At 40.4% G+C, this 25955-nt stretch overlaps 2 protein-coding genes across 2 annotated transcripts; one reads left to right on the top strand and one right to left on the bottom strand.

The window, feature by feature from the left end:
* Positions 1–267: 267 nt before the first annotated feature.
* On the top strand, positions 268–4916 carry LOC114563905 (keratin, type I cytoskeletal 13-like). Its single transcript, XM_028590896.1, has 8 exons — positions 268–585; positions 1316–1398; positions 1515–1671; positions 2120–2281; positions 3413–3538; positions 4150–4370; positions 4515–4525; positions 4641–4916. Exons 1-8 carry the CDS (start codon positions 283–285, stop codon positions 4736–4738), a joined length of 1161 nt encoding a protein of 386 aa, XP_028446697.1. The 5' UTR covers positions 268–282; the 3' UTR covers positions 4739–4916.
* A 3453-nt stretch (positions 4917–8369) lies between these two features.
* krt98 (keratin 98) lies at positions 8370–13039 on the bottom strand. The gene is made up of 8 exons (XM_028590908.1): positions 12692–13039; positions 12054–12136; positions 11788–11944; positions 10933–11091; positions 10663–10788; positions 8749–8969; positions 8594–8604; positions 8370–8468 (listed from the first exon to the last, which is right to left on the bottom strand). Exons 1-8 carry the CDS (start codon positions 13028–13030, stop codon positions 8371–8373), a joined length of 1194 nt encoding a protein of 397 aa, XP_028446709.1. The 5' UTR covers positions 13031–13039; the 3' UTR covers position 8370.
* Between the last annotated feature and the right edge of the window lie 12916 nt (positions 13040–25955).

Raw genomic sequence — 25955 nt, 5'->3', positions numbered from 1 at the left:
GGGATTGCATAGAAGAGTTAGGGGGTAACCTTCTTCCCTTTCAACTACCCCTCCTAGCCCTTCCCACTTTGCTGCGTGTGACAGCTATATAACAAAGGAGACCAGGAGTCAACTGCAGATCAACTCCAGTAATCTACCTACCTACCTAACTGATCCAGATCAACACCTTCCAGTATGACGTTTGGAAACATATGCTACGACCAGAAGACCACGAGTGTCTGCAGTGGAGCAGGAGACCTTGGGTCCCGCATCTCATCCCAGCAGAGCTACGATCAGAAGACCATGAGTGTTTACGGTGGAGCAGGCGGCCGTGGCACCCGTAGCTCCTCATCCCAGCAGAGCTACGGAGCATCCTCTGGAGGCTTCAACGTGTATGATGGCCCGGACCTCCACATCGGGGCCAACGAGAAGGCCACCATGCAGAACCTGAACGACCGTCTGGGCTCCTACCTGGAGAAGGTGCACAACCTGGAGCAAGAGAACAACAGCTTGGAAAAGCAGATCAGAGAGTGGTACCAGAGCAGAACTGTCATCTGCCACGACTACACCAAATACTTCGCCATCATCGACGACCTGAAGGACAGGGTGAGAGGAAGTAGACAGATGTGTGTGTGTTTCTATGTTTTCTGTTACCTTCCTCTTCTCATCTTCCTCTTCTCATCTTTCACTGTGAGTGTGTTGGGAGAGGTAAGTATCTGTTGGTATGTATACTGTATGTGGGGTTACGACATTTGACATTTGAGTTAGAGAGCCAGGAACCCATCATTGACATTGTGTAGTAGTATGCCATCTCATCAGGAAGAACATGACACAAACGGAAAGCAGTACAGTTGATATTTTCATACCAGATTTATTCCAAATGTGTGTCACATCCTGCTGACAGTGTTCAGTGTTACAGTGATAATTGCAAAAGGATGCAGTGTAGGTTTACTGTAGAGCCCAGCTCATGTATCTGAAGTTGTATGAGCCGATATTTTACAGTACTGTACATACATTTTGCACAGGCTGCAAATACTACTCTTATTTTAAGCTTAAAAAAGGTTGTATATATTATTGAATTGATGTAAATGTTAATATTTAAGTTTTAGTTGATATATACCGTTATATTCCAACCATTTTAAAGGATCCTTTCCTAAAAAGTGTATAAATTGAAAACAACCATTAAATAAATCAGTATAGCAGGTACACTCAGATACTCTCATAAATCCCATATTGGTGGGTATGTGGACCCCATACTGTATGTTGTGTAATGTAAAACAGTATGGAACATGAGCTTGATGGTACTTTTTCACATCTGTTTTTGTTTCCTCCTCAGATTTGTATCGCGTCTAAGCTTAATTCCAAAACAGTCCTGGACATTGACAACGCAAAAATGGCTGCTGGTGATTTAAAAATGAAGTGAGTGTATCCCCCTGCCCAACACTACGATGCAACATACAATAAATTAAGCTTAACATTTGCACATCAAAGATACTCTTGATGACCAACTAAACCCTCCTGTGTTCCCCCATCAGGTATGAGAATGAGCTGGCAATGAGGATGACTGTGGAGGCGGACGTCTATGGACTGAAGAGGACGTTTGATGACATGAACCTGGCCAAAATGGACCTTGAGAGTCAGTATAAGACCATGAAGGAAGAGCTCATCATGCTCAAGAGGAATCATGAAGAGGTGAGAATGTTTAATTCAGGGAATAGTGGTGTGTACCCATTTTGCCCAATTTGTTGATGGCAGTTTCACAATCATCAGAACGGTTATGCATCTGTCGACACCCCTGATACATTCTTCAACACAGAACAACACCCACTCCTAGAAGGCACAGAACCTGAAACCGCAGGAAACTCTGGCCTGAAATCACAGCCTCTGCCTTACCTCTGATAACACTGAGGAAATCCCATGTTAGGTTAATGCTTTTATAAACAGGTCGGCCGTCTTTTCACCCTTTCCCCAGCATTGCCCCTCTTTCCTCTGCACACTTCCTTGTTGTATTCTTATTTCCCTCCATTAGCTCATTGCTATTGTTTGTCTCTGCTACACACGCACACGCACACACACAAACACAACATTATTTTAAGTTATTACACCAGCTGACTGAGGCATTTTTCTTTGTCCCCTACAGGAGTTGGCTCTTCTGAGGAGTCAGATGGGTGGCGAGGTCAATGTGTCTGTGGATGCTTCTCCCTCTACAGACCTGAACCAGGTTATGTCAGAGATCAGGGAACACTATGAGAGTGTGATCGGCAAGAACCGCAAGGAACTCGAGGCGTGGTACCAGAACAAGGTGAGAAGCTACAAATGCTTAGGATACAGCCACTTTGGAGACCTTCAATATAGCTACATTAGGGCCCCGTCTTTTTTTTACCCGTCTTCCCTGGATTCGTTTCAAGAATAGTTGCGTCCAAACGAATCCACTTGTAAATGACTCAATATGCTACTTCATAGTCCAGGCCTATAGGCGGCGCTGTTTCTGCTACAGACATTCACAAAAAACGGAGAAGAAGAGCATAGTCACTTCCACTTCCCATCATAACATGACTAGCTAGATTAAAACGTTCTCTTAATACATCCGTGGACTATAATACCTTTCACCACTGCTCATTTTATGACGGCCGCCGCAAGAAAATGTGTCTTTGTTTACATTGTATAATGTGCTGTTGGATTGCTTTTTATTTTGCATGATTGCAGCACGCTAGTAGCGAGCTAACGTCTCTAACATCGGCAGTCAAACAAACATCAATAATCCATGAATGATGTCTTTTTAATAGCCTTTCTACAATAAGCCGTGGTAAAAGTTACTATTATCCGTTCAAGGAGTTTATAAGCAGACAGATTAGCTAGCTAGTTGATAAGTTGTCTACTTCCACTTTATAAACAGATCGCCATAGCAGCTAACGTTAACATTACTTCGCTGCTGGAGTGGTCAGCTACTTTAGCGATGTTTAACGTTGGCTACATAACGTTAGCAATATATCTTGTGTAGAATCCAGAGGGAAGGGTCAGGGAGCAGAGACAGTATTTAGATGAAGTGAGCTGGTTTGACCACGGAGATGGGACATGCTCGCTTAGCTTCACCGCAGTTGTGGGCGTCAGCGGCCGTGGGAGAGGGTGTAAAAGAGGGGTGTGGCGATGACATCATCGATACGGATCCGTATTTACCATCCATATGAAGCCAAACGAGAGCCGTTTTCGGATTTTTTCACCCTGAGACCAGGTTTCAAAAAAGTGCGTTTTCAGGCAGTGCGTTTGCAGGATTCGTCTGGACGGTCGGCCCAAACGATGCATAACATGTGCGTTTGCACAAAAAAACGTTTCCGTGTGGATGGCCCCTTAGGCTTATTAAGCTGACATTGTGTCAGTTATCCTCTAAAATTGTTGGATAAAACAATGAATATTGTTTCTCTGATCTGCTCAGATTACAGTGGTGGAGCAGGAAGTGAACACTCACACAGAGATTCTGGTGACGTTCAGCACAGAGGTTAAGGACCTGAAGAGCGCATTCCAGATGCTTCAGATTGAACTGCAGTCCCATTTGAGCATGGTATGTAAACAAACAGTATATTAACAAAAAAAGATGAATTACCTTTGGATGTGACACCGTGATGGTACTTTACATATTAGCAACACTGTAGATGTTTGTAGTTTGACATTTGGGAAACACGCTGATATTCTTTGTTGTCTCACATCTGTTAAATATGAAACTACAGTCAGCACCAGGTTAGCTTAGCTTCACAGTTAGCATAAAACCAGTAACTTCAAGGAATCCGCAACGTGTTTTTCCACTGGCACTAAACAAACAACATATTATGAATACATACATCTTTTGAGTTTGAAAGATGCTAGTAGGCAGATTTTGTTACCTTTAGTCTTAGCCAGGCTAGCTGTTTCACCGATTCTATTCCTTATGCTAAGCTATAAGCTAACTGGCTGCAGTTTCACGTCTAGCTGACATGTGAGTGGCTTCAATCTTCTCATCTAATTCGGTCAGAAAGCGAATAAAGGTTATATTTCGAAATGTGCAGAACCACATGATGCTAGTTACACACTCACGCCAACAAGCATTGCAGCAGATTTTTACCACTATCAAGTAACTTCTGTGAATTTTAATCACTGTCTGCCTATTTGCCTAACTTCTTCCTCTGACCACAACAGAAAGCGTCTCTGGAGGGCAACCTGGCAGAGACTCAGGCGCACTATGCTGCACAGCTAGCAAGCCTCCAGAACATGGTCACAAGCCTGGAGGCTCAGCTGTCCCAGCTCCACGCCAACATCGCCAGCAACAAGCAGATGTACGACATGCTGCTAGACCTCAAGACCCGGCTGGAGCTGGAGATCGCTGAGTACAGGAGGTTGCTGGATGGGGACGATGACAGGTGAGACCTGGTGAAGAGAGAGAAACACTGACTGGACAGGGGGATTAAAGAGAAATAATATCCACCCCAGGTATAAACATTTAATAACAATGAGGATATGTTCTGGACTAATGTTTTCTTCTTTCTTTTTCTCTCCATCACCAGTTCAAGACAAGGTGAGCATTTTTTCACATGCATATAATTTGTATTTTATCATTAAAATGCTTCAGTTTTAACTGAGTTTAAGAAATGTGATGTGATTTGCTTATCATTGTCTTTTCTGTTCCTCAGTGGTCACGAAGGTCACCACAGTGGTGGAGACAGTTGTGAACGGAAAGGTGGTGGAGAGCAGCAAGACTGTTGATGTGGACGTGGAAGAGATTAAGTAACAAATTGGAAGCAATAGCGAAAAACAATAAAGATCATGCAATTGAATAAACGAACTTGTGTGTTAAATAATGAAAAGAAAATTCCACATTTCTATTTTTGTTCATAACTGATGAACAATGAATGTACTGTAACAAGTACTGACATGGTTGCTAATACCTTAAAGTTACTCATCCACTGTAAAAGCTGTATTAATCAATGTTTTTATGTTAACAATGAATAAATACATGTTGTAAGAAAGATGTTGTACCAACAAATCCTGAAAGAGTTATTACACAATTCTGCATCTTTAAGGGGCAGTTTTCGTTTTGCCTTTTTTTTAGCTCATTGTTTTACCGCACATTTAGCCTACCGTTTAGTTCCATATCACAGCACAACAAACCCAATTATATAGCAAATAATTTCTAATTAACGCTTTGTACACTACTTACCTACCTCTGCAGCCAACATATACCACATCATAATATACCTTTTATGTCATATTCAACATCTCCATATCCCTGAGGTGCAGAGATTTTTATGCCTTTGCGTCGGCAAACACCGTGGCCAGAGGCATTGTTTTCTTGTTGTCCGTATGTCCATCTGTACGTATCTGTCAGTCCCATTTTTGTCGAACCCTTGGAGGGAATTATTGAGGTCACGTTCACTGTTACCTCACGTCTCTCCCATTCTCCTGAACACGGCATATTGGGAATGCCTTCACTTCTGGCACAAATGTGCACTTGGGCTCAAGAATGAACTGACTGGACTTTGGAAGTCAATGGTCACAAAACATGTTTTTGGCCATAACTCATGTATTACTACGCTAATTATGACATTTCACACAAATGTCTAATAGGATAAAATTATGAAATTATGGAATTTTATATCCAAAAGGTCAAAGGTCAACTTCACTGTGACATCATAATGTTGTGCAAACACACTTGTATGGCCATTATTCAACACCATAACTCAGGAACAGAAGGGGAGATAGTGACCATATATCACATTTGGTTGGATACTGAATTGGTGACGCCAATCTTGAAACTGTGGTGATTTTCTGTGGTGCCGGGTTGGTGGTGCCGGGTTGAAGAAGTGTATTTAAGTATAATAATAAGTATTTATGTTTACATTACATAACATTTCATTTAGCTGACGCTTTTATCCAAAGCAATTTCCAATAAGTACAAAATACAAACAGCAAGAATGGAGAACAAGTACATTAACTTTAAAAAAGCCAATCTACATAGAGCCACATGTAAGTACAACATGTAAATGCAATGTTTCATTTACATTTCATTTACAAGCATCATTTCCTTAGCTAAGGTGCAGTCGGAAGAGATGTGTTTTAGCCAGCCACAGAAGATGTGTAGACTTTCAGTTGTCCTGATGTTAAAGCAGAGCTCATTTCACCATTTAGGAGCCAGGATAATGGATATGAAGTTTTATTCCTATCTTTCTTCAAGAGCGCGTTCTTTCAATTTGAGATGATTTTTCATTGATTTCACGTTTAGATTTTGTAATAATTTTGCTTAAAACCTTGCTCTCACACTCAGAAAGCCACTGTTCGCGTTTGAATTTTTTATGCTTGGACTCAGATATGTTGTTGCTTGGACATATTTCCTGCTCTCAGCTTTAGCCCTCACAGTGAGAGAGCAGCAAGTAGATTGGCTGATGCAGAGCGGAGTGGACAGAAGGGTATAAGGTTTAAGAAGGGAGCGGAGGAGGGGTGTAGTGTGAGAGAACTCGAGTCGAGCTGCTGAAGTCTGAATGACCTGCAGGGGTTGGATGGCACTTTTACATTTACATTACATGTCATTTAACTGACGCTTTTATCCAAAGAGACTTACAATTGCTATGTATGTCAGAGGTTGCATGCCTCTGGAGCAACTAGGGGTTAAGTGTTTTACTCAGGGACACATTGGTTGATGTATCTCAGTGGGATTTGAACCCAGGTCTCCCACACTAAAGGAATGTGTCATATTCACTGCACTGCACTGCGCTATCACCACCTCCAACTTGCAGGCAGACCAGCCAGGAGGGAGTTGCAGTAGTCTAGATGTCAAAATGTATTAACATTTATAAAAACTATTACCAAATTACTTTAAGTGGTCATAGGGTGCTTTAAGTGAATTAATGAAATTCTTGAGGTATACTGTATATAATTTATAATACATAGTATGTGCAATGTAGTTCCTACACTTATAATTTGAAAATTATAATATTAGCTAAAATAGCAAAGTACCTTTGACCACAGAAAAAAATATTACAGATAATATTGCTGTATTATTTGTTTATAATTCAGAAGTATTATATGTAGACTTAGTCCTCAAAATGAATGGAAGTGAATGAGAAGCCTGACACCTGGGAGGAATGGTGGTGTTGACAGAGGACGACAGGGACAGTAGTGGTTGCTAGCTTATCTGTAGATGACTTTAGATAGAGGTAAGGCTGCTGATTTTTTACAAGTTCTACAAAAGTGAAATATCCCTTTAAAGTGATGGTTCGGAGTAATTTACTCTAGTGTCCTTTGCACCATGAGCTTGAGCCAAACATCCCCCCAGAAGCTTTTTTCACCTGGGTCTAACATTGGGCGAGTTAGCGTAGAGTAGCGTAGAGTAGCGTTAGCCGCTGAATAGCTTAGCGCAGGGGCTAATGGACGCACGTTTGTATCTCTTAAATGACCCCATTAATAATGCCCGAAATGATACCAAAGGTCTACACTAGTATATATAGGTTATGCACTCATAAAACGATGGATTGGAAAGTTTGTAAGTACACCAGAAGTTTATGTAAATAACACTTGCCTGCTGGCTTCTGCTCTCTGCTGTTGTTGTTGCTGCTGTGAGACGAGTGCTTAGGGACGTCTACAAATTACAACACCGAAAAGAGATGCAACAAAAATATTTTTTAATTTAACTTATTTTTTTAAGTAAGTGCTGTAATATAACTAGCAGGAGACAAGTAATAATTGAGGTAAGTTTGGAGACATTACCGTATTTAATCATTAAATTAATAAATATTTTTGTTGTATCTCTTTTCGGTGTAGTAATTTGTAGACGGCCCTAAGCACTCGTCTAACTGCAGGTAGCAGCAGCAGCAGCAACAGAGAGCAGAAGAGAGCAGGCAAGTGTTCATAAACTTCTGGTGTACTTACAAACTTTCCAATCCATCGTTTTATGAATGCATAACCTATTTGTACTAGTGTAGAAGTTTGGTATCATTTCGGGCATTATTAGTGGAGTCATTTACGAGATACAAACGTGGGTCCATTAGCCCCTGCGCTAAGCTATTCAGCTGCTAACGCTACTCTACGCTAACTTGCCCAATGTTAGACCCAGGTGAAAAAAGCTTCTGGGGGGGTGTTTGGCTCGAGGTCATGGTGCAAAGGACCCTAGGGTAAATTACTCTGAACCATAACTTTAAGGGTTGAGACTTACTCGAAGTGCACCAGTGCATGGTTTGCACGTTTTTTACTAACAAACAAAAAAAACTTTGATTAACGCATGGATGAGTAAGTTTAAACTATCATATTATTCATCAGTGAGGGACAATGTGGAGTATTCTGTTTATTATAAAATGTAAAAATAAATACATAAGAATGTTTAATTCAACTTCATGATCTTTATTGATTTTTGTTATTGATTCCAATTTATCACTTAATCTCATCGACGTCCGTATCAATGGTCTTGCTGCTCTCGACCACCCTTCCATCCACAACTGTCTCCACCATTGTGATGACCTTTTTGACCACTGAGGAAAACAAAAAGATGCAACAATCATGAGCAAATCACATGACCTTTCTTAAACTCAGTTAAAACTGGAAGATTTAAAGACTGGAAAAAATACAAATGATATGCATGTGAAAAAATGCTCACCTTGTCTTGAACTGGTAATGGAGAGAAAAAGAAAAAAGAAAACATTAGTCTAGAACATATCCACATTGTTATTAAATGGTTTTAGCTGGAGTGGATATTATTTCTCTGTTATCCCCCTGTCCAGTCAGTGTTTCTCTCTCTTCACCAGGTCTCACCTGTGATCGTCCCCATCCAGCAACCTCCTGTACTCAGCGATCTCCAGCTCCAGCCGGGTCTTGAGGTCTAGCAGCATGTCGTACTCCTGCTTGTTGCTGGTGATGTTGGCGTGGAGCTGGGACAGCTGAGCCTCCAGGCTTGTGACCATGTTCTGGAGGCTTGCTAGCTGTGCAGCGTAGCGCGCCTGAGTCTCTGCCAGGGTGCCCTCCAGAGACGCTTTCTGTTGTGGTTGGTGGAAGAAATTTAGGCAGTCAGTGATTCAAATTCAGAGATGTTACCTGTTGCTGGTAAAAATCTGCTGCAAGGCTTTTTGGCGTGAGTGTGTAACTAGCAGCAAGTGGTTCTGTGCATTTTGGAATTACCCTTTTTCGCTTTTTTGCAATTATTTGAGAACAGTGAATCCACTAACATGTCTGCTACAGGCCCCATGGAGGTGAAGCGGATTTTAAAGCCAATTTGACATAGAGGCCAAACAGTGGCATTACAACTCTTCTGTCCATCACTTGATTCCATGGGGTCAATGGGATTACATGGTGAAAGAGACATCTGTACATTAGTGGATACATTTTCTTGAGTGTCACAAACCACCCCGCAAAATGATATGTTTCTTTATAAGAATTGCATCCATTCAGTTCAATAACATTTGAAAAGTCTAGAAGAGCCACACGTTTAAATCATTTCTTCCCCATTCAAGTTAGCAAAGTGCTAAAACGGCTCGGCGGGGTAGATGTCTAGTGCGCCTGCTCTATGGGCGCATAATGTGAAAGCAGCGCAGCTGGGAACGTACCTATGTTCCCACATTTCTAAGATTGTTTTTTTCACAGAAAATTAGGCAAGAATGGAGACACAGCCCTATGTTCCCACACCCTATATTCCCACATTTCTAAGATTTTTTTCCAAAATTAGGCCCTATGTTCCCACATTTCCTTTATCATAAATTTGTATCAGATTTTATCCCCATAACCCTAACTCCTAAACCTAACCCTAAAAAATGTTGTTGGAGGATAGGGCTTAAATTGAAGGGAAATGTAGGAACACAAGACCGAATTTTGAAAATGTCCTAGAAATGTGGGAACATAGGGCTGTGGGAACATAGTGCTGTGGGAAGATAGGGCTGTGGGAATATAGGGCTGTGGGAACATAAGGCTGACTCTGCGCAGCTAATCTGGGTAATTTTATACGCAGAACTTCATGCACCGATTCTTGCACCACTGAGCAACTCTGACAGGAAATAACGGGGCTCCGCCTCCAACGCTGTATCCAGTTCTTGTTATACATCCATGGTCTACTAAATATGAAACTGCAGCAAGCAGCCGGTTAGCTTATAGCTTAAATTAGACTGAAATTGGTAAAACAGCTAGCCTGGCTCAGTCACTAACAAAATATGCCTCCCTCCCAACATCTTTGTTTGTTTAGTGTCTGTGTAAAAGTGACACACTGTGGATTCCTGGAAATTACTGTGTTCATGCTAACTGCATAGCTAAGCTAACCAGCTAAACTGCTGGCTTTAAATTAGCTTAATGTTTCACAGATATGAGTGATATCAGTCTTCTTATCTCTCAGCAACAAAGATTATAAGTGGGTTTCCCAAAATGTCAAACTATTTCTTTAAACATCTACAGTGTTGTTAATATGTGTAGTAGCATCAGAGTGTCATATCCAAAGGACAAACCATCTTTATTGTTAAAGCAACACTAGGTAACTTTTCCCGCTTCGGTCCCCCTACAGGTTGGAAGCGGAATTGTCCATTACATTACACTGTCCAGTTCATTCAAACTACAGATCCGCTACCTGATCTGGCAAACTTGCATAATGTAATGTAATGAACAGTTCTGCTTCCAACCTGTAGGGGGACCGAAGCGGGAAAAGTTCTCTAGTGTTGCTTTAATATAGCCTACTGTTTGTTGACATACCATGCTCAAATGGGACTGCAGTTCAATCTGAAGCCTCTGGAATGCGTTCTTCAGGTCCTTAACCTCTGTGCGGGACGTCACCAGAATCTCTGTGTGTGTGTTCACTTCCTGCTCCACTGCTGTAATCTGGGCAGATCAGAGAAACAGCAATTATTGTTTCACCCAACAATTATGGTAGATTACTGACTATACTATCTAGCTAGATAAGCTCAATTTAACTCTTTGAAGGCGGCCGAAGTGGCTGTATCCTAAGCATTTGTAGCTTCTCACCTTGTTCTGGTACCACGCCTCGAGTTCCTTGCGGTTCTTGCCGATCACACTCTCATAGTGTTCCCTGATCTCTGACATAACCTGGTTCAGGTCTGTAGAGGGAGAAGCATCCACGGACACATTGACCTCGCCGCCCATCTGACTCCTCAGAAGAGCCAACTCCTGTAGGGGACAAAGGACAATGCCTCAGTCAGCTGGTGTAATAACTTAACAAATTAATAAATAATGTATCATTTTGTTATTATTACAACAACAGCATCCAATGGTTTCTTTTTGTATAGTTTTGCATTGCTTTTGGTTCTTTGATCTTTGAAGAACATGAAGAGGTGTGTGTGTGTGTGTGTGTGTGTGTGTGTGTGTGTGTGTGTGTTGTGTGTGTGTGTGAGATATAGAGAGAGACACAGAGAGAGAGAGAGAGAGAGAGAGAGAGAGAGAGAGAGAGAGAGAGAGAAACAGTAGCAATGAGCTAATGGAGGGAGAGAACAATACAAGGAAGTGTGTAGAGGGGCAACGCTGGGGAAAGAAAGAAAAGGCGGCAGACCTGTTTATAAAAGCATTAACCTAACATGGGATTTCCTCAGTGTTATCAGAGGTAAGGAAGGCAGAGGCCACAATAGAGGGTTAAGGTTAGGCTTTGATTAATGGTCAATCATGCTTTTTGTGAATGGCTGCTGTGTTTAGCTCTAGAGCTATTGATGATGAGTTTAATCAATCAAGGAGTGGGTGTTTATGTGGAGGAATGTATCAGGGGTGTCGACAGATGCAAACTCATCAGTTTTGATGATTGTGAAACTGCCATCAACAAATTGGGCCAAATGGGTGCACCACTACTCCATATACTGTATACATTCTCACCTCTTCGTGATTCCTCTTGAGCATAATGAGCTCGTCTTTCAGGGCCTCATACTGACTCTCCAGATCCATTTTGGCCAGGTTCATCTCATCCAGCAGCCTCTTCAGTCCAGAGATGTCCGCCTCCACAGCCATCCTCATGGACAGCTCGTTTTCATACCTGATGGGGGAACACAGGAGAGTTTAGTGGGTCGTTGAGATTAGCTTTGATGTGCATGTAAAGTTTTACTTTTGTAACATCCAAGATTGGGGCAGGGGGATACACTCACTTCATTTTGAAATCATCAGCAGCCAGTTTTGCATTGTCAATGTCCAGGACTGACTTGGCATTAAGCCTGCTGGCGATGCGAATCTGAGGAGAAAAACAAAAACAGGGAAACATGTCAGAAAAAGTACAATAACCTCACATTCCATACAGTTTTACTTGACACAACAGTACAGTATGGGCTCCACATATCCAATATCATATTTATGTGACGGATATCTGAGGGCTAAAACAAATACCTGCTATATTGATTTATCTAATGGTTGATTTCAATTTCTAATCTTTTTGGGAAAGGACACCCTTAAAATGTGATTCGTACAAAGTTGGAATGTAACTGCAAATATGACTTAAATATTAACATGTCAACATTAACATCATTAAAATCATAAATATACTATTTTATAACTATTTTTATGCTTAAATGAAGAAATGTACATTTGCAGCCTGTGCAAATTGATGTACTGTAAAATATTGGCTCATAGTATCAACTACCTGACACATCGGCAGTAAACCTACATTGCATCCTTTTGCAATTATTACATACCAACAGATACTTATCTCTTCCCACGCCCACAGTGAAAGATGAGAAGAGGAAGATAACAGAAAACACAGAAGCACACACATCTGTCTACTTCGTCTCACCTTATCCTTCAGGTCGTCGATGATGGCAAAGTATTTGGTGTAGTCGTGGCAGATGACAGTTCTGCTCTGGTACCACTCTCTGATCTGCTTGTCCAATCTGTTGTTCTCCTTTTCCAGATTGCGCACCTTCTCCAGGTAGGAGCCCAGACGGTCGTTCAGGTTCTGCATGGTGGCCTTCTCGTTGGCCCCGACGTGGAGGTCCAGGCCATCAGACAGGTTGAAGCCTCCAGAGGATGCTCCGTAGCTCTGCTGGGATGAGGAGATGCGGGTGCCATGGCCACCTGCTCCACCGTAAACACTCATGGTCCTCTGACCGTAGGATCGGCTGCTGAACGACATGCTGGAAGGTCTGTATCTGGATCAGGTAGGTAGGTAGATTACTGAAGTTGATCTGCAGCTGAAAGCATCTCCTGGTCTCCTTGGTTATATAGCTGTCACAAGCAGCAAAGTGGGAAGGGCTAGGAGGGGTATTGAAAGGGAAGAATGCGGCTGACAGGCTACCCCTTCATCTTCTATGCAATCTCTTCATCAACACCGGTGTGATGACTGGTGGATAGGGGCTCTTCTTTTTCAGGTCGAACCTGTGATTCCACATTTTAAGGGTTCTCAATGAAGGGACATTCCTTTGAATAATACAGGGTTAATCTTGAACTTTTGGAAGTGTGTAATCGCAGCCTTCCTTGTTAGGTTGCTTGAAAGCAAGTTTAGGGGCACATACTTTCACATAATGCGTTCCTATAGAAGAAACTGCTATGTGTAGCTATCTTGTAAAATATTCACTCATGGCAGTGACAGAAATGGCACATACCAGTGACAATTTCGCTCCAGTGAAACTTGGGGCCTAAGGTTGAGGGCAAGGCAGTTCTAAGACAGCCAAAGTTATTTTTGTCACAAAAAGGGCCAGATGTTCAAGATTGGGATAATTAACTGTATTAATGAAGGAATTTATGTTTTTATTCTAGAGTTTAAAATAGTTACTGCAGTCCAAATTCAAAATACTGGAGAGAGTTGTCTGCCTCCCCAGACTCGAAGTTCACGGAGGTTGCCAGGTTGAGAACGCAGCATCCAACAATGTTGCTAGACACTAGTCTCACAAAGCCAGACATTACTCCACAGTACAGAGGAGTAGCTAACGTTAGATGCTGGCTATGTTGTCATAAAAGCCTGCGCTCACGGCGAGCTCTGTATCGGACTGACAACCACCCTATCTCGGCTTAAAGCTTTAGTGCGTAACTTTTTTATATTAATGAACGTCCGTTACATTCAAGCCATTGCCAAAAATGAGTTGCTAGCTAATTAAGACTACTGGCTAATTAAGACTATCAACTCCACACAACTCTCTGTATTTCTCAGAAGATTGGTGACTTTCCCCCCAGAAGCTTGAGTGAAGATAATTACCTCTTCTGAAGAGTCCATCATGTTTTTTTAATCCTCCGTGTCCTCCTTGCATATTAGCAACTGCGTTGAGGAGGGGTGGGGGCGCGTGCACGATCACGGAAGGCTGTATCATGTGGACATGCCAACAGTGTTGTTGTCAATGTCATTACTTAGAATTCCTCATGGGGGAGACAGAAACTATATTTAAAATTTCTGCAACAACCGCTAAAACATCATGACCACGTCATCCTCTCTACCCGACTGACAGTCACACTTTCTCGGCTTAAAATTACGGCACCAACCGCTAAAAACACCACTTCCTCGCCGCCATCTTGCCAGTCAATAAGAGTCGATCTCCGAATGCAACGTAACAGGGAGGAGAGTAAAGATCATGGGCATCAGTTTGGTTTGGAATTTGCTGGGGACAGAGACGCATTTGGAAGTGCATTTCCAGAAGGGCTGGGTACAACGATATTCTTTTTTTTTTTTTGTCTTTTGCGCAGGTCATGTTTTGAAAGACGCTGTCTAATGTATCAGATTAATTAATTTGTTAATTGTTAAATTCATTTTTTAAAACAGATTGTTAATTTAAAGATTCGCAGAAAAAATATAAACATTGGAGGCCATTAATCGGCACGCAAAGTCCTTGAAATTCACCTGCTGCCAGCCCCACGTCCAACCGGGGTGACAACGCAAGAAGAAACTGAAGAAATAATGTCCTCTGGCTGAAGATGCTCCTAATCACTCTTGCTCCTCTCTCTCTCGTTAAACTGGAAAAGTCCTATTATTATGGACGTTATCTGATAAGCGTTTCTGCTTCATTAGAGCCTATTAGAAAAAAGCTTAACTTAAATGGCAGAATGTAGCAGGACAACCTAAACAACAATCAATGATCACCAAATTTCTCTCTCATATTGCTCATCATAACCACTGATAACTGTCAAAAAATCTAACCGAAAGTCCTATTATTATGGATTTTATCTGACATTAAGCGTTTCTGCTTCACATTTTCAGCAGGGCAGCGGAGCGGCTGTGGGTTGACTCCCCACGGTTCTCATATGTCCTGTAAGGTCCGCAGCAGAGCGGCTGTGTCTGTCCTGTCCTGTGGGGATCGAGTTTTTTGTGGATTTGTTGGTTATCTGTCGCTCACGAATAATAGGCCTATATGTTATGAACTTTATTTTTTGTAACTAAATTGAGCTCGAGGTTTTAAAAAAAAAGTGGTGGGTACAAATTACTCATGACGAAATGTGGTGGCGACGCGTACCCACCGTCCCCACCGAAATCTACGCCTATGGTAAAGATGGAAAGCTCCTAAAGCTTAGTTCCATATAAATGCACAGATAATTTGTTGTTTTGTCATTAGTGAAAAACAATATTGACCTTGTAGTGACATTTCCTCCTATAGAGTTCGTTCATTTGCATTCGGAGATTGACACTTTTTGACTGGCAAGATGGCGGCAACCGGAAAAACCATCTGCTAAAGTGAGTTGTTCTCATAGACATTATATAAGAATGGACCAACAGATCCCGTTGCTCTGGACGGAGACCAGTGAAGGCTATTAGAAGCACTTTTCCGGTGATCGCTAGGGTTACTGCGCAGCCTCCAACTGAGAGAGACAACGTAAATGTGACAAACAACCTGTCTGAAAGTTGGAAGTCTTCTGGTAGCTGTGCCAAAAGAAATCTCAATCATTCCCAATCTTGCAGAGACGGAGAGTGTAGGTATATGTAAGGAGATAACATGGGCACAGGCTAATTATTGCTAACTAAAATGCTAGTTAACATCAGAAATTAAACCTACACAGATCATGTAAGTCGAAACTGCCTGCCAGCTTCTCCTGTACTATACGGTAATTCCTATGTGACACAATCGTTAGCCTATTTTTACAAAAACGTCTGCTACGGAGCCATAACATCAGGTACAAGGTAATGGAGCGTTTTATACATTGCCGTGTTTCTTTAGAAATAAACAATGGACAAATAGAGTCTTTAAATGCTTCAGATGTAAAGTTATTCACTGTCAAGTGACGTCAAAATGAATGCTAGTCAGTGGAATGCTAACGGGAGGTGATCGCTTTGTTGCATCAAAATGCCGCCATGGGAGGTTCGAGTTCTGAAGCGAAGCTTACCCCCTTGGTTGTTCTTAGTAAACTCTGTGTACATAAACAGTGTTCTCAATGCTGGAGTTCATGTGTAGAGCCCCTGGTGATACTTTGAGCAAAGTTTCATGTTGTGTCGAGCCTTCTTAGTGTTTTAAAAATAGCGATGTTGATGCGATCATAGTAGTGCTCCTAGCACTCCCATTCAAAAGGCTATTTGACTGAAAACGAGAATACGGTAAATCTTAAAAGTGCTGCTTCCGTTCCTAGTTATGCTTTAAACAAAAGTTTGACTCAGGTATATTCACAAAAAGACCCTAGGTTGCATTTTGGCGAGAGTTACACTTTAATTAACGACAATAACACAGCCAACTTCTAAAAGTCTAACTTATTAAAAATGTACAAGCTAGTTTTACTGGTTTATGATTATCATTGCAGCCTACACTTAACAGAAGCATGCCAGTAGAAAATGATAAGCTTCCAGTTATCTCTATCATCAACCAAGCCAGGCTGCCATTACACTCCTCTTCAGTCAGCACTCACACCGATAAGCAGGGTGAGGTCTGAAAAGGGGATGACTGATGGTTTGATTGCATCTGAAGAATGTCTGTCAGTCTGTTCATTTAAAAATCAATGTGGAAAATGAATGTCACACATTTTACTGCAGTGTGAAATGACTAATGTGGGATGATATCTGTTTGAAGTCTTTGACTTTAAGTTGTAGATTTCTCAAATGTTAGACTGTGTTGCATCTTACCCAGGGAAAAATATCTATAGAACAGACACTTTTGAAGCCAGCTTGCAACCTCAGCAAACAGCACTTTGTATCTATTTGTTTAACCTTACTTCAGTCCTCACTATCAAGTACCTGGTGCTACTTTTAATGTATCTTTTGTGAGCTTTTGTGTAACTGTATAAAGTGTCCTTTCTGGATGTGATTTGGTGTGTTTTAATTTAGCCTTTTTAATAGTAGTCTTTGCACATGCAAACCAGAGACACATTTCTGCATTTTTGCACATATTAATACTGAGTTGCTATCACAAAAAGGCAAAGTAGGTAGATTATGGGAACAAAATTAACTACTTTTGTGAGCTGAAAATAATCACATTTGACAGATGCTTGTACTGTAACATGATGAAGATGCATGTTATTCCATCTAACAGACCTTTTTCCCAGCAGACATTTTGACCTGTCATAGCAGGTGAGAAACAGGTGTAATAAATCAAAGATGGCTCCATTCCATTTAAGTGTCCCAGTTAGACAGCATGCATCATACCAGGGATTAATGCTACGCCCATAGCATTTCCTGCTATGACATGTCAAACTGTCTGCTATGAAATCACAATTATCTTATACTAATAAGATAATTACTATGCATTGACTCGGAACACAAGTTCTTTCTTTCTATTAGAAGGTTTATATCACCCAAGGCTTAGTCTGGTTTTGTTTTATTATGTACAACTGTTGCATAAATCTTATCTAAACAATGTGTTTTTACTATAGGATCTAACTATTGTGTTAATTATTTTGACTTATAATAAGTTTTATAGCTTCAGCCTTTTTCCAGTACTCCAGTACACATGATTGGCTTGCAAAACAACTTCCTCAATTTCACCCTAGTCCTGTTAAACTTTTTCCTTCGCTCATTGTATAAAAGCTCTTTTGTTTTCTCTCAAACACTGGAGACAAAAATGTTGCCCTGCCTGCCTTCTGTGTGCCACACTGACACCCTTTGCATTTTCATTGGCAAGAGGCATTTCACATGTCGTAACACTCCTTTATGTACTCATGCTTGTGCATACATTGTTTTTATGTAGCAACATTCTCTATTCTATTCTATTCATGAAAATAATTGTATATTGTATTTGGGGCATTTCATTACACAGAGCTGACCTTGTAGTTTGGCAAAGTGGCCAGTTGAAACTCTAAAATGTAAAGAGTCAGTTGACAAATGCTATAAATGTTCAGGACAGAATCACAAAAGGACACTTTAGCAGCACAAAGACATGAGTGTGTTAGACACTGGTCAGTGTATCTTTTGGTCATTCAATTTTCCTTTCATAAAACAGGTATAAAAAAAAGAGTGGTTGCTTGATTTTAGTTTTAAAATACAAAATTTAAAATTTAAATACAAAGAGTTTTTTTCCTTTTCATTGTCAAAAGGGGATGAGAGAAATTTAAAACATGCTTTGATTTTGATTTTCTATTTCATATAACAACATGCCAGTTTTTTCATATTCTGAGAAGTTGCATTTCCAAGGCAATAGCACCGGTGTAGCCTACCAGTTTTGCTTTAACCCAGGCTGCAGTTGAGGGAAACTTGTAGCCTAACTTCCTGATCTTCCGTCTTTTGCACCTCTGTACATAAATATATGCATTAATCATTATAATTTAATAGCCTAAATTTTATTTTTATTTATTTCAGGGGACTCTTATTTTATATGTACACATTTATTTCCGTCTCTATTTATTTGCACGTTATATTCAAAGGAAGTTTGGTTATTTCACAGACTCAGACTAAAAGCAAGTACCAAGCCTGCCTGGCATCAGTGCATCACAACATATCACTATCTGCAAAAGGAAATATGAATAAAACACGAGTGCGGCAGATTTGTCTGATTCGGTTAAAATTTTGTATTAAAAAACAAAACTCGTTTTGAGTTTTTTAATACCCGTTTATGCAAGGAAATCGAATGAAATAAAGATACACTGACCGACATTCTGTGCCTGCAAAAAGTTGTTTCTTTTTAACATTGAACCATAGTGGATATGATTAGGAGTTTTTAGACCCATTAACAAGAAATATACATTAATGTCAATTTGAAAACAATATTTACTGTAGACCTAAATGAATAATATGCAAAAAATAAACAATTGATCATATAAGTATTCACTTTCTATGCAAGACAAAGGAATAATAACTACAGTGTTGGATACCTATTATATACAGACAGTGAATCTATACAAGGAGCATGGACCCTCTGTGTGATTGCAGCTTTTTACTCAGTGTCCAGAGATGCACTGTTCCAGTGTAGAATGATAAAATGATTAATAAATCCCATTGTGTCATCAGATCTGATTTAAAATAATCACAGATAAATCCCAGGAAAGAGACATTCCTGCAGCTCAGTCCAAGGGAATAAAGTAGTCCTGTCCAGTTTCTGAGTAAATACATTGGTGTTTAGTTCTATTATAAAATAAAACACTGCAGGTTATGTCAGAAAGTGGTCATATGTTTGTCATATTTATCTCACAAATTGGGTTTGATTCATCCTTCAATGGTTAAAATCCATCCAGATTTGCAGATAAACTAAAAGAAAAAAATCCAGAGATATTTAATCTCCCAAAAAAGTTACAACACTCTGACCAATCCTGTAGCAACAACTCACCACCTCCCATCAGATCTCCATGCCCATATTCTTTCTCTTTCAAAACAGAACAGTGGAGAGATCAAAGTGGACACAAAATGATGTGTTACCAAGAGAAAGGACAAGAACAAGAAAAAAACAAGTAGATTGACTGCATTGTCTCTTTTTAACACTCCAGATTCCTTCAGCCACTCACAGACACATTCTGCAGCTGTTTGCTGTTATGTATGTGCACTGCATGTGTGCAGTGAATGTGGGCCGTCTTTTTCGTGGGAACATTCAGTTACAGTGAATGTCTTGTAACACATTTAATTATTATTGCATTAATAAGTATAAATAGTTTTCTTTAGACACAACAGTGTTGTGGTTTGAATCTCATATTTCTCTTTACCCCATTTACCGTTTGTATACACTGACAATCTGATTGATGAATTTGCTTTCAGGGAACGAAAGTTTGGTAAGCCAGCAGTTTCAACTCTCACAATTCTCACATTTCACAACTTTCACAACTCCACTGGGTGTGGCATTGCGATTCACTGGTGACTCCTACATAGGATACATGCTCAATCTCCACGGTGAGTTTTTTTGTTGCAGTGACTATCACTAGATGGTGCACTTCAGCTGTGCTTCTCACCTCCACTATTCAGAAATCTGTTGTAGAGGAAAGGTGTGGCTGTGTGATAATCTCTTGCAGTCAACTGAGGGATGTAACAACCCCTGAATACCTTATTACCTCTTTTTCCTTAGTCAGACTTATGAACTTTTTGTGGGTTTCATTATATTTTTCAGTTTCTTACACATGACACATTTCTTTAGCACATACAGTACATCCTTTATTGTGCATCAGTATTATTGGATTTATAAATGTCCAGCAAAAGCAACCCGTTTGCATATGAAGTAGACAGAACAAGCTTTCTTCTAATATATCTTCAATAATTCTACTACCGGAATGAGTCACAACAGGCTTTTGTTTACTCGAGCCACAGTGGAAGAATGAAAGCGTCAATATGCTCAGCTGATAATTTAATACAATAAGCAGGTGAATGTTTAACTATATATGTTTGCAGAAACTGGTCCCACATAACGACTCTTTACATGTCACACCATGACACACACACACGCACACACATACCCACCCAAACGCACACACACGCACAGACACACACACAGATGCGTGTAATCCGACCTGTCACCACATTTCACTGCAGATGTTCAGTCAATGATTCAGTCCAGGTTTCTTGTCAGAAATGTGTCATGCTGGGATGTGATTGCACAGTTCATGCTTGATTGTTAAGCAGGATTTGATAATGTCTGTGGAGGGGTGTGGTATATCGAGAGGAGGCTCCAAGGACTGTGTTGCTTCATTACAGGCTCACATCTGTGATTCATAGTTGCTAACTCTGAACAGAGCTGCTCTTGCTGCACCCTGGGGCGTAGCACAGTATTCTGGACCCTGTAGATTCTCTATGGGCACCTCCCTGCATCTATGGCTATTCATTCTAGTATCTACTCAGTCCCCTTCCCCCAGTCAAACGCCCCTATGTGCACCATTACGTCTCTTCGGAAACAAGACATTCCAAAAGACTCAAAGTAGATTTTCTTAAAGCTTTGTTGAATGTTTGGTTCTTAAGAAAGAAATAACTGATTCATTTTTCACACAGAGCGGGAATGGCTTCTCACTAGAAGTCATATAACTTTGGAACTGATTCACAGAACACATAGAAGGGCAAGCTCTTTTATACTAGCCTAGGAAAATACATAATGTCACAGAGATCAGTCCTGCTTGCTGTGCCACTTTCTCCAGAGTGTGGTGCATGGTGCATTGTTGTTTGTTTTCCCCAAAACAAAAGAAAAGGAAGAAAAAGCATTGCTCTCCAGGGGAAATAATACATAATCCATTCATTTATTTATTCACACTTTGTTTCTCCCAATATGCCTCTATGGTCGGTACTCGCTCCGAAGCTAATCACTGTCACTCTCTTACTCGTTCTACCACACACTCCCCACACACACATGCCGGCCTTGCTATTATCTTAAAGAGATCGACACACACACCAATGCACATTTAAAAACTTCAGGCCAATTAGGACTGTTCGTTATTTAGTTAAGGGGCCACCGGATGAGTTTTGGGACGCTTAGGCTAAAAAGACTTGACCCTCCCCTCACCAATAATACTTTTTCTATGACCATCCAAAATGATTTCAAAAAGAGACATGACACTCCAGCTAGTTTGCACTTAACAAAGACATACACATGCCATTTGAATTTTTTTTACAGCCACACAGTTAACCTCTGCATTCTCATCTTACACATCCCACTCCTCTGTTATGGTGTGGTGGCCATTTCAGTAGATTTACTCACTAACATTGTTGTGGAAACATAATAAGCATGGAAACTAAATGCACACTTCCTGCATTACTGCATTACTTCAAATATTAAGTTACTGCTCTAGTAAACTAGTATTAACATGAGACCATTCAGCAAAGGACACTGGGAAATAACAAATTAAACACTGGTTGCTATGGACTCACTAGGCTTCCTCAGTCATTGAGAAAATGAAAGTTCAGATGGGCCGATCTGGAATCTTCTCCTTATGAGGTCATAAGGAGCAAGGTTACCTCCCCTTTCTCTGCTTTGCCCGCCCAGAGAATTTGGCCGACCCATGAGAGAGAGACATCATGGCTTTCAAACGAGCAAAGTGGCAGTTAGTCAAGATCACCCCCCCCCCCCCTCTCTCCTCCTCAATAGCTACAGACACAGAAATGGCACATCCTAAGGAAAGCTCATTGTGGGACTGGCTCTAGTGGCTGTAATTCTGCACCAAGGCTGAATTTCAGGAAAGAGACTTCAGATACAGTATTAGGGGAACACTAAGGTCTATATAAAAGAGACTTCAGATACAGTATTAGGGGAACACTAAGGTCTATATAAAAGCATCCAAAGAGCACCATGTCATGGGACCTTTAAAGCAAGTTTTAAATTACATTGTAACAATTTAACAATTCGCCCTTATGAAATCCAATTGCGGCACGGCTGTCTTGGAACGCAACAGACAGAAGCTGGCGGAATAATTCAACTAAAATGTAACAGTGAACAATCAGTGTTCGACCTACAATCTGTTGAGATGCCTCTCCAAACGCAGAAACAAAGCGCAGTCACACATAAAATGTTAAGACACGTTGAGAAAAAGATCCGTATTTTGCCGTAATCCAATGACACGGAAAAAAAGTAATCCACAGCAATCAGTAGATCAACAAAAAGGGTCACGGTGTATCCAGCAAGGCCTATACTACGCACGTCACATTCACCAGCCAGCTCCAAACAGGTGAACGAGGCCTCTTCACTTCGCCGTTTGAACAAAGTGGAATAAACATATAAAAGTCCAAATCTACACAAAACCGGCAATCATTTAGTAAGCTGACATCACATTTATATACATGGAATTTAGGAAACCTTTATTGCAAGGTTGGCACGGCAAGGTGTCCAGACATAGTGCAACAGTAATTTTCGTTTTTTACGTCCTGCTGCTCCCATCGTCAGCCAGGTAATATTTTTTTTACTAAAGCAGTATATGAAATCAGATCTATTACCTACCACCATTTAGTTGTTTTGTGTTATTTAAGATATTTATAAAATATCTGGTCATGCCAGATGTAATTATTCCACTAATTTTTTAGGGCTGCAAACTCATGGGTCAGACCCATCTGGTAGCGAAGGAGGACCGAGACTAAGAGCTAGATGAAAAAAATGCACCAAGCAAGCCACATTAAAATTTTTCTGTTTTCATGAATACAAAAGTTGGGTGACCTCCCCACCCCCCTCCAGACTAAATTTGTTGGGGTGACCCTCCCCTCAACAAAGACTAAAAAGACATGACCCTCCCATATTTTCCTCCGGTGGTCCATTCCATAAATACCGAATGGTCCCTTGCGTAGGCTTTGGCGAAAGCTCTGCATAGAGCCTCCGTATGACTATAAATCACGCTCAAGGCACAGCGGCGCTTTGAGCTTAATGCCAAACGCAAGTATGCTAACAACGACAATACTAAAATGCCGTATTCATCATCTCCGTTTAATGTGTTAGCATGGTATGCTAATTAGCATGGGGATTCCATCAGTTTTGCAGATTTTTGGTCATTGGACAAATTGAAATTACTACCAAATGATAATAATCCACCAAAATGATGAGTGAATGGGGTAGGGATTTGGTTCCTTTCTATGCATATACATAGCAATAACAGTCCAATTCACAAAGATCAGTGTTCATCAGGTTAATCACAAACAATAAAGGAAACTCTGCCACAATGTGCATGTTTTACTAGTTTCAAGTATATTTAGAACAAGTGACTGCACCAAGGAGACGGACATAGTTTCACTAAGACCGTGTTTATTTTGCAAATGGCATAAATCATTTTAATTCTTTATTGGAATAAATAACACTTCAAATATTTTTTTATAAAAAATGTCAACAAAAAAACACTGGCAGCTTAGTCTTTTGTTCATCACCACTCGCCTCCACACAAGCCAAGAAAAACTTTATGAGGTAGGAGCTGGAAGGGACTGCTGTAGGGAGGGAGGAGAGAGAGAGAGAGAGAGAGAGAGAGAGAGAGAGAGAGAGAGAGAGAGAGAGAGAGGGCTCGACAAAGTATCATATCCCGATCTGATATTTTGATTTTTTAATTCAATAAATACATTTGTTTGACAGGGAAGCTGTGTGCAAACACAAATATATATATATAGGCTACCGGTACATATAGTAATAAAAACAATGTAAAACATACATCCAGAATAAATAAATACATATTATTTTATATATTATACAAAATAAATTGATGTGCAATTCATGGTGCTATCAGTTGCTGCAATAAATAATTTGTGAATTGCCCCCTGAGTGCTCTAAAACAAAGGACAATGGTGCACTATAGTGCCATGTTGACATGACATATGTGTTTTTTATAAAGGAAGTCACCAGTTTGTGATAGACATGGGAACGCCAGCGAACTCTCATTCCCACTGCACGATAAAACTGACGCAAAGACACTGTACTGCATTTGTCTGCCCCCAGGTGCAGGAATCCAAACCATCCACACCTCAAGACAATAGACGAGATTGAAGCACAAGTAGTGACACACTCTGTCATCCTCGTAGTTGCTATGCTGCAAACAAACAGTGAATTATTTTGGCACTGTTTTGAGACTATGGTAACTTTAAGGTGACCTGCTTAAGGTAAAAAACAGAACAGTTGACCTCCCTTCGTGTCTCCTTAAGGCTAGACTCTCTTTGTTTTTGCATTAAATAGATCATACCATCCCTCTATTCTTCACAGCCCGAAAGAACAGAACATCATGGATGAAGTATTTAGCTGTTATTGCCAGAGGTAACCTCCCTGTAACAGTTCATTGTGAGTCTACTTCACAGTGCCATGAGAACTGGGGATTTGGGACAGATTTATAATATTTAATCACTTTTCAAAGTTAGACACATGCATTTTCTTTCTTTTTGAAATTTGCTACATGCCCTCGTTATTACAGTAGAATGCACTTTGATTAACATATTACATCATGACATACTACACATCACACAAGATTTAACAAGCTGCACCATGAAAGGAAAAGTCAAAGGAAAAGGTGTCGGGCAACAGATTGCTCTGTCTCCTTTTTTAAAGGTTGAAGTGCGTTTATCGATAGGTAAATCTATCTTTTACCCAATATGTTTCAGTAAGCAGTGTGATTTGAAGTAGGCACTGGGTGGAGTAGTATTTCTGCTGAGTCATACAGTTTATTACTAATGATGCATTAAAAAACTCCCACAAAGGACAAGTGGAGACACTTCAAAGATTCAGATAAAGTTAGAAGTAAAGCTCTCAAAGATGTACAGGATTCAACGGTCTAAATCACTGATTAGATATTAGATACTGTGTATTTATTTTAGGCTTTTGTGTTACTGGAAGTCCTGCAGGTTTGCTTTGAGTAAATATTCAGGATGACAGACTTTGTTCTCAATCATGCTGAGCTAGATACCAAAAAGTAACTTTTAATCTGGGTTTGAAGCTCTCATGAGAAGCTGTAAATACACAGTCATTACATGTCTTACTCATTTAACATGGCAATTACAATATAAAAAATGATTGCATTGATACCACAAATGAAGTACATGAAAAAGACAAAGTGGTAAGAGTTTCTTGTAAGACTGTACGGTTGGATTTCAGTCAACCATGTGCATGAATCATGAGGTTGGTTTTAGTGAAAACACCCATCTATGGTCTCAAGCCCATGAGGACATGAACTCATCCAATTTGTCTTCATCCTATACACAAAGCTACGTTTCGGGCCCTGTGCCAAAGTTGCCACCGATTAAGCTGCAAGGAAGTCTCAGCATAAAACGTTCCTTAAAACTCTGATGTATTAATTTACGTGGC

Source organism: Perca flavescens, chromosome 2, assembly GCF_004354835.1.
Source record: "Perca flavescens isolate YP-PL-M2 chromosome 2, PFLA_1.0, whole genome shotgun sequence".
Lineage (NCBI taxonomy): Eukaryota > Metazoa > Chordata > Actinopteri > Perciformes > Percidae > Perca > Perca flavescens.
The sequence above is the reverse complement of the archived record's forward strand: the minus strand, read 5'-3'. Positions and strand labels throughout refer to the sequence as shown.

What these genes read in the sequence shown, in the direction of transcription:
- krt98 (XM_028590908.1), bottom strand. Translation starts at nt 13,030, where the DNA reads ATGTCGTTCAGCAGCCGATCCTACGGTCAGAGGACCATGAGTGTTTAC. An exon ending in AGGCGTGGTACCAGAACAAG is followed by an intron (nt 10,789 to 10,932) that starts GTGAGAAGCTAC and finishes TGATCTGCCCAG; the next exon opens with ATTACAGCAGTGGAGCAGGA. An exon ending in TGCAGTCCCATTTGAGCATG is followed by an intron (nt 8,970 to 10,662) that starts GTATGTCAACAA and finishes CAACCACAACAG; the next exon opens with AAAGCGTCTCTGGAGGGCAC.
- LOC114563905 (XM_028590896.1), top strand. Translation starts at nt 283, where the DNA reads ATGAGTGTTTACGGTGGAGCAGGCGGCCGTGGCACCCGTAGCTCCTCA. An exon ending in GCTGGTGATTTAAAAATGAA is followed by an intron (nt 1,399 to 1,514) that starts GTGAGTGTATCC and finishes TTCCCCCATCAG; the next exon opens with GTATGAGAATGAGCTGGCAA. An exon ending in AGGCGTGGTACCAGAACAAG is followed by an intron (nt 2,282 to 3,412) that starts GTGAGAAGCTAC and finishes TGATCTGCTCAG; the next exon opens with ATTACAGTGGTGGAGCAGGA.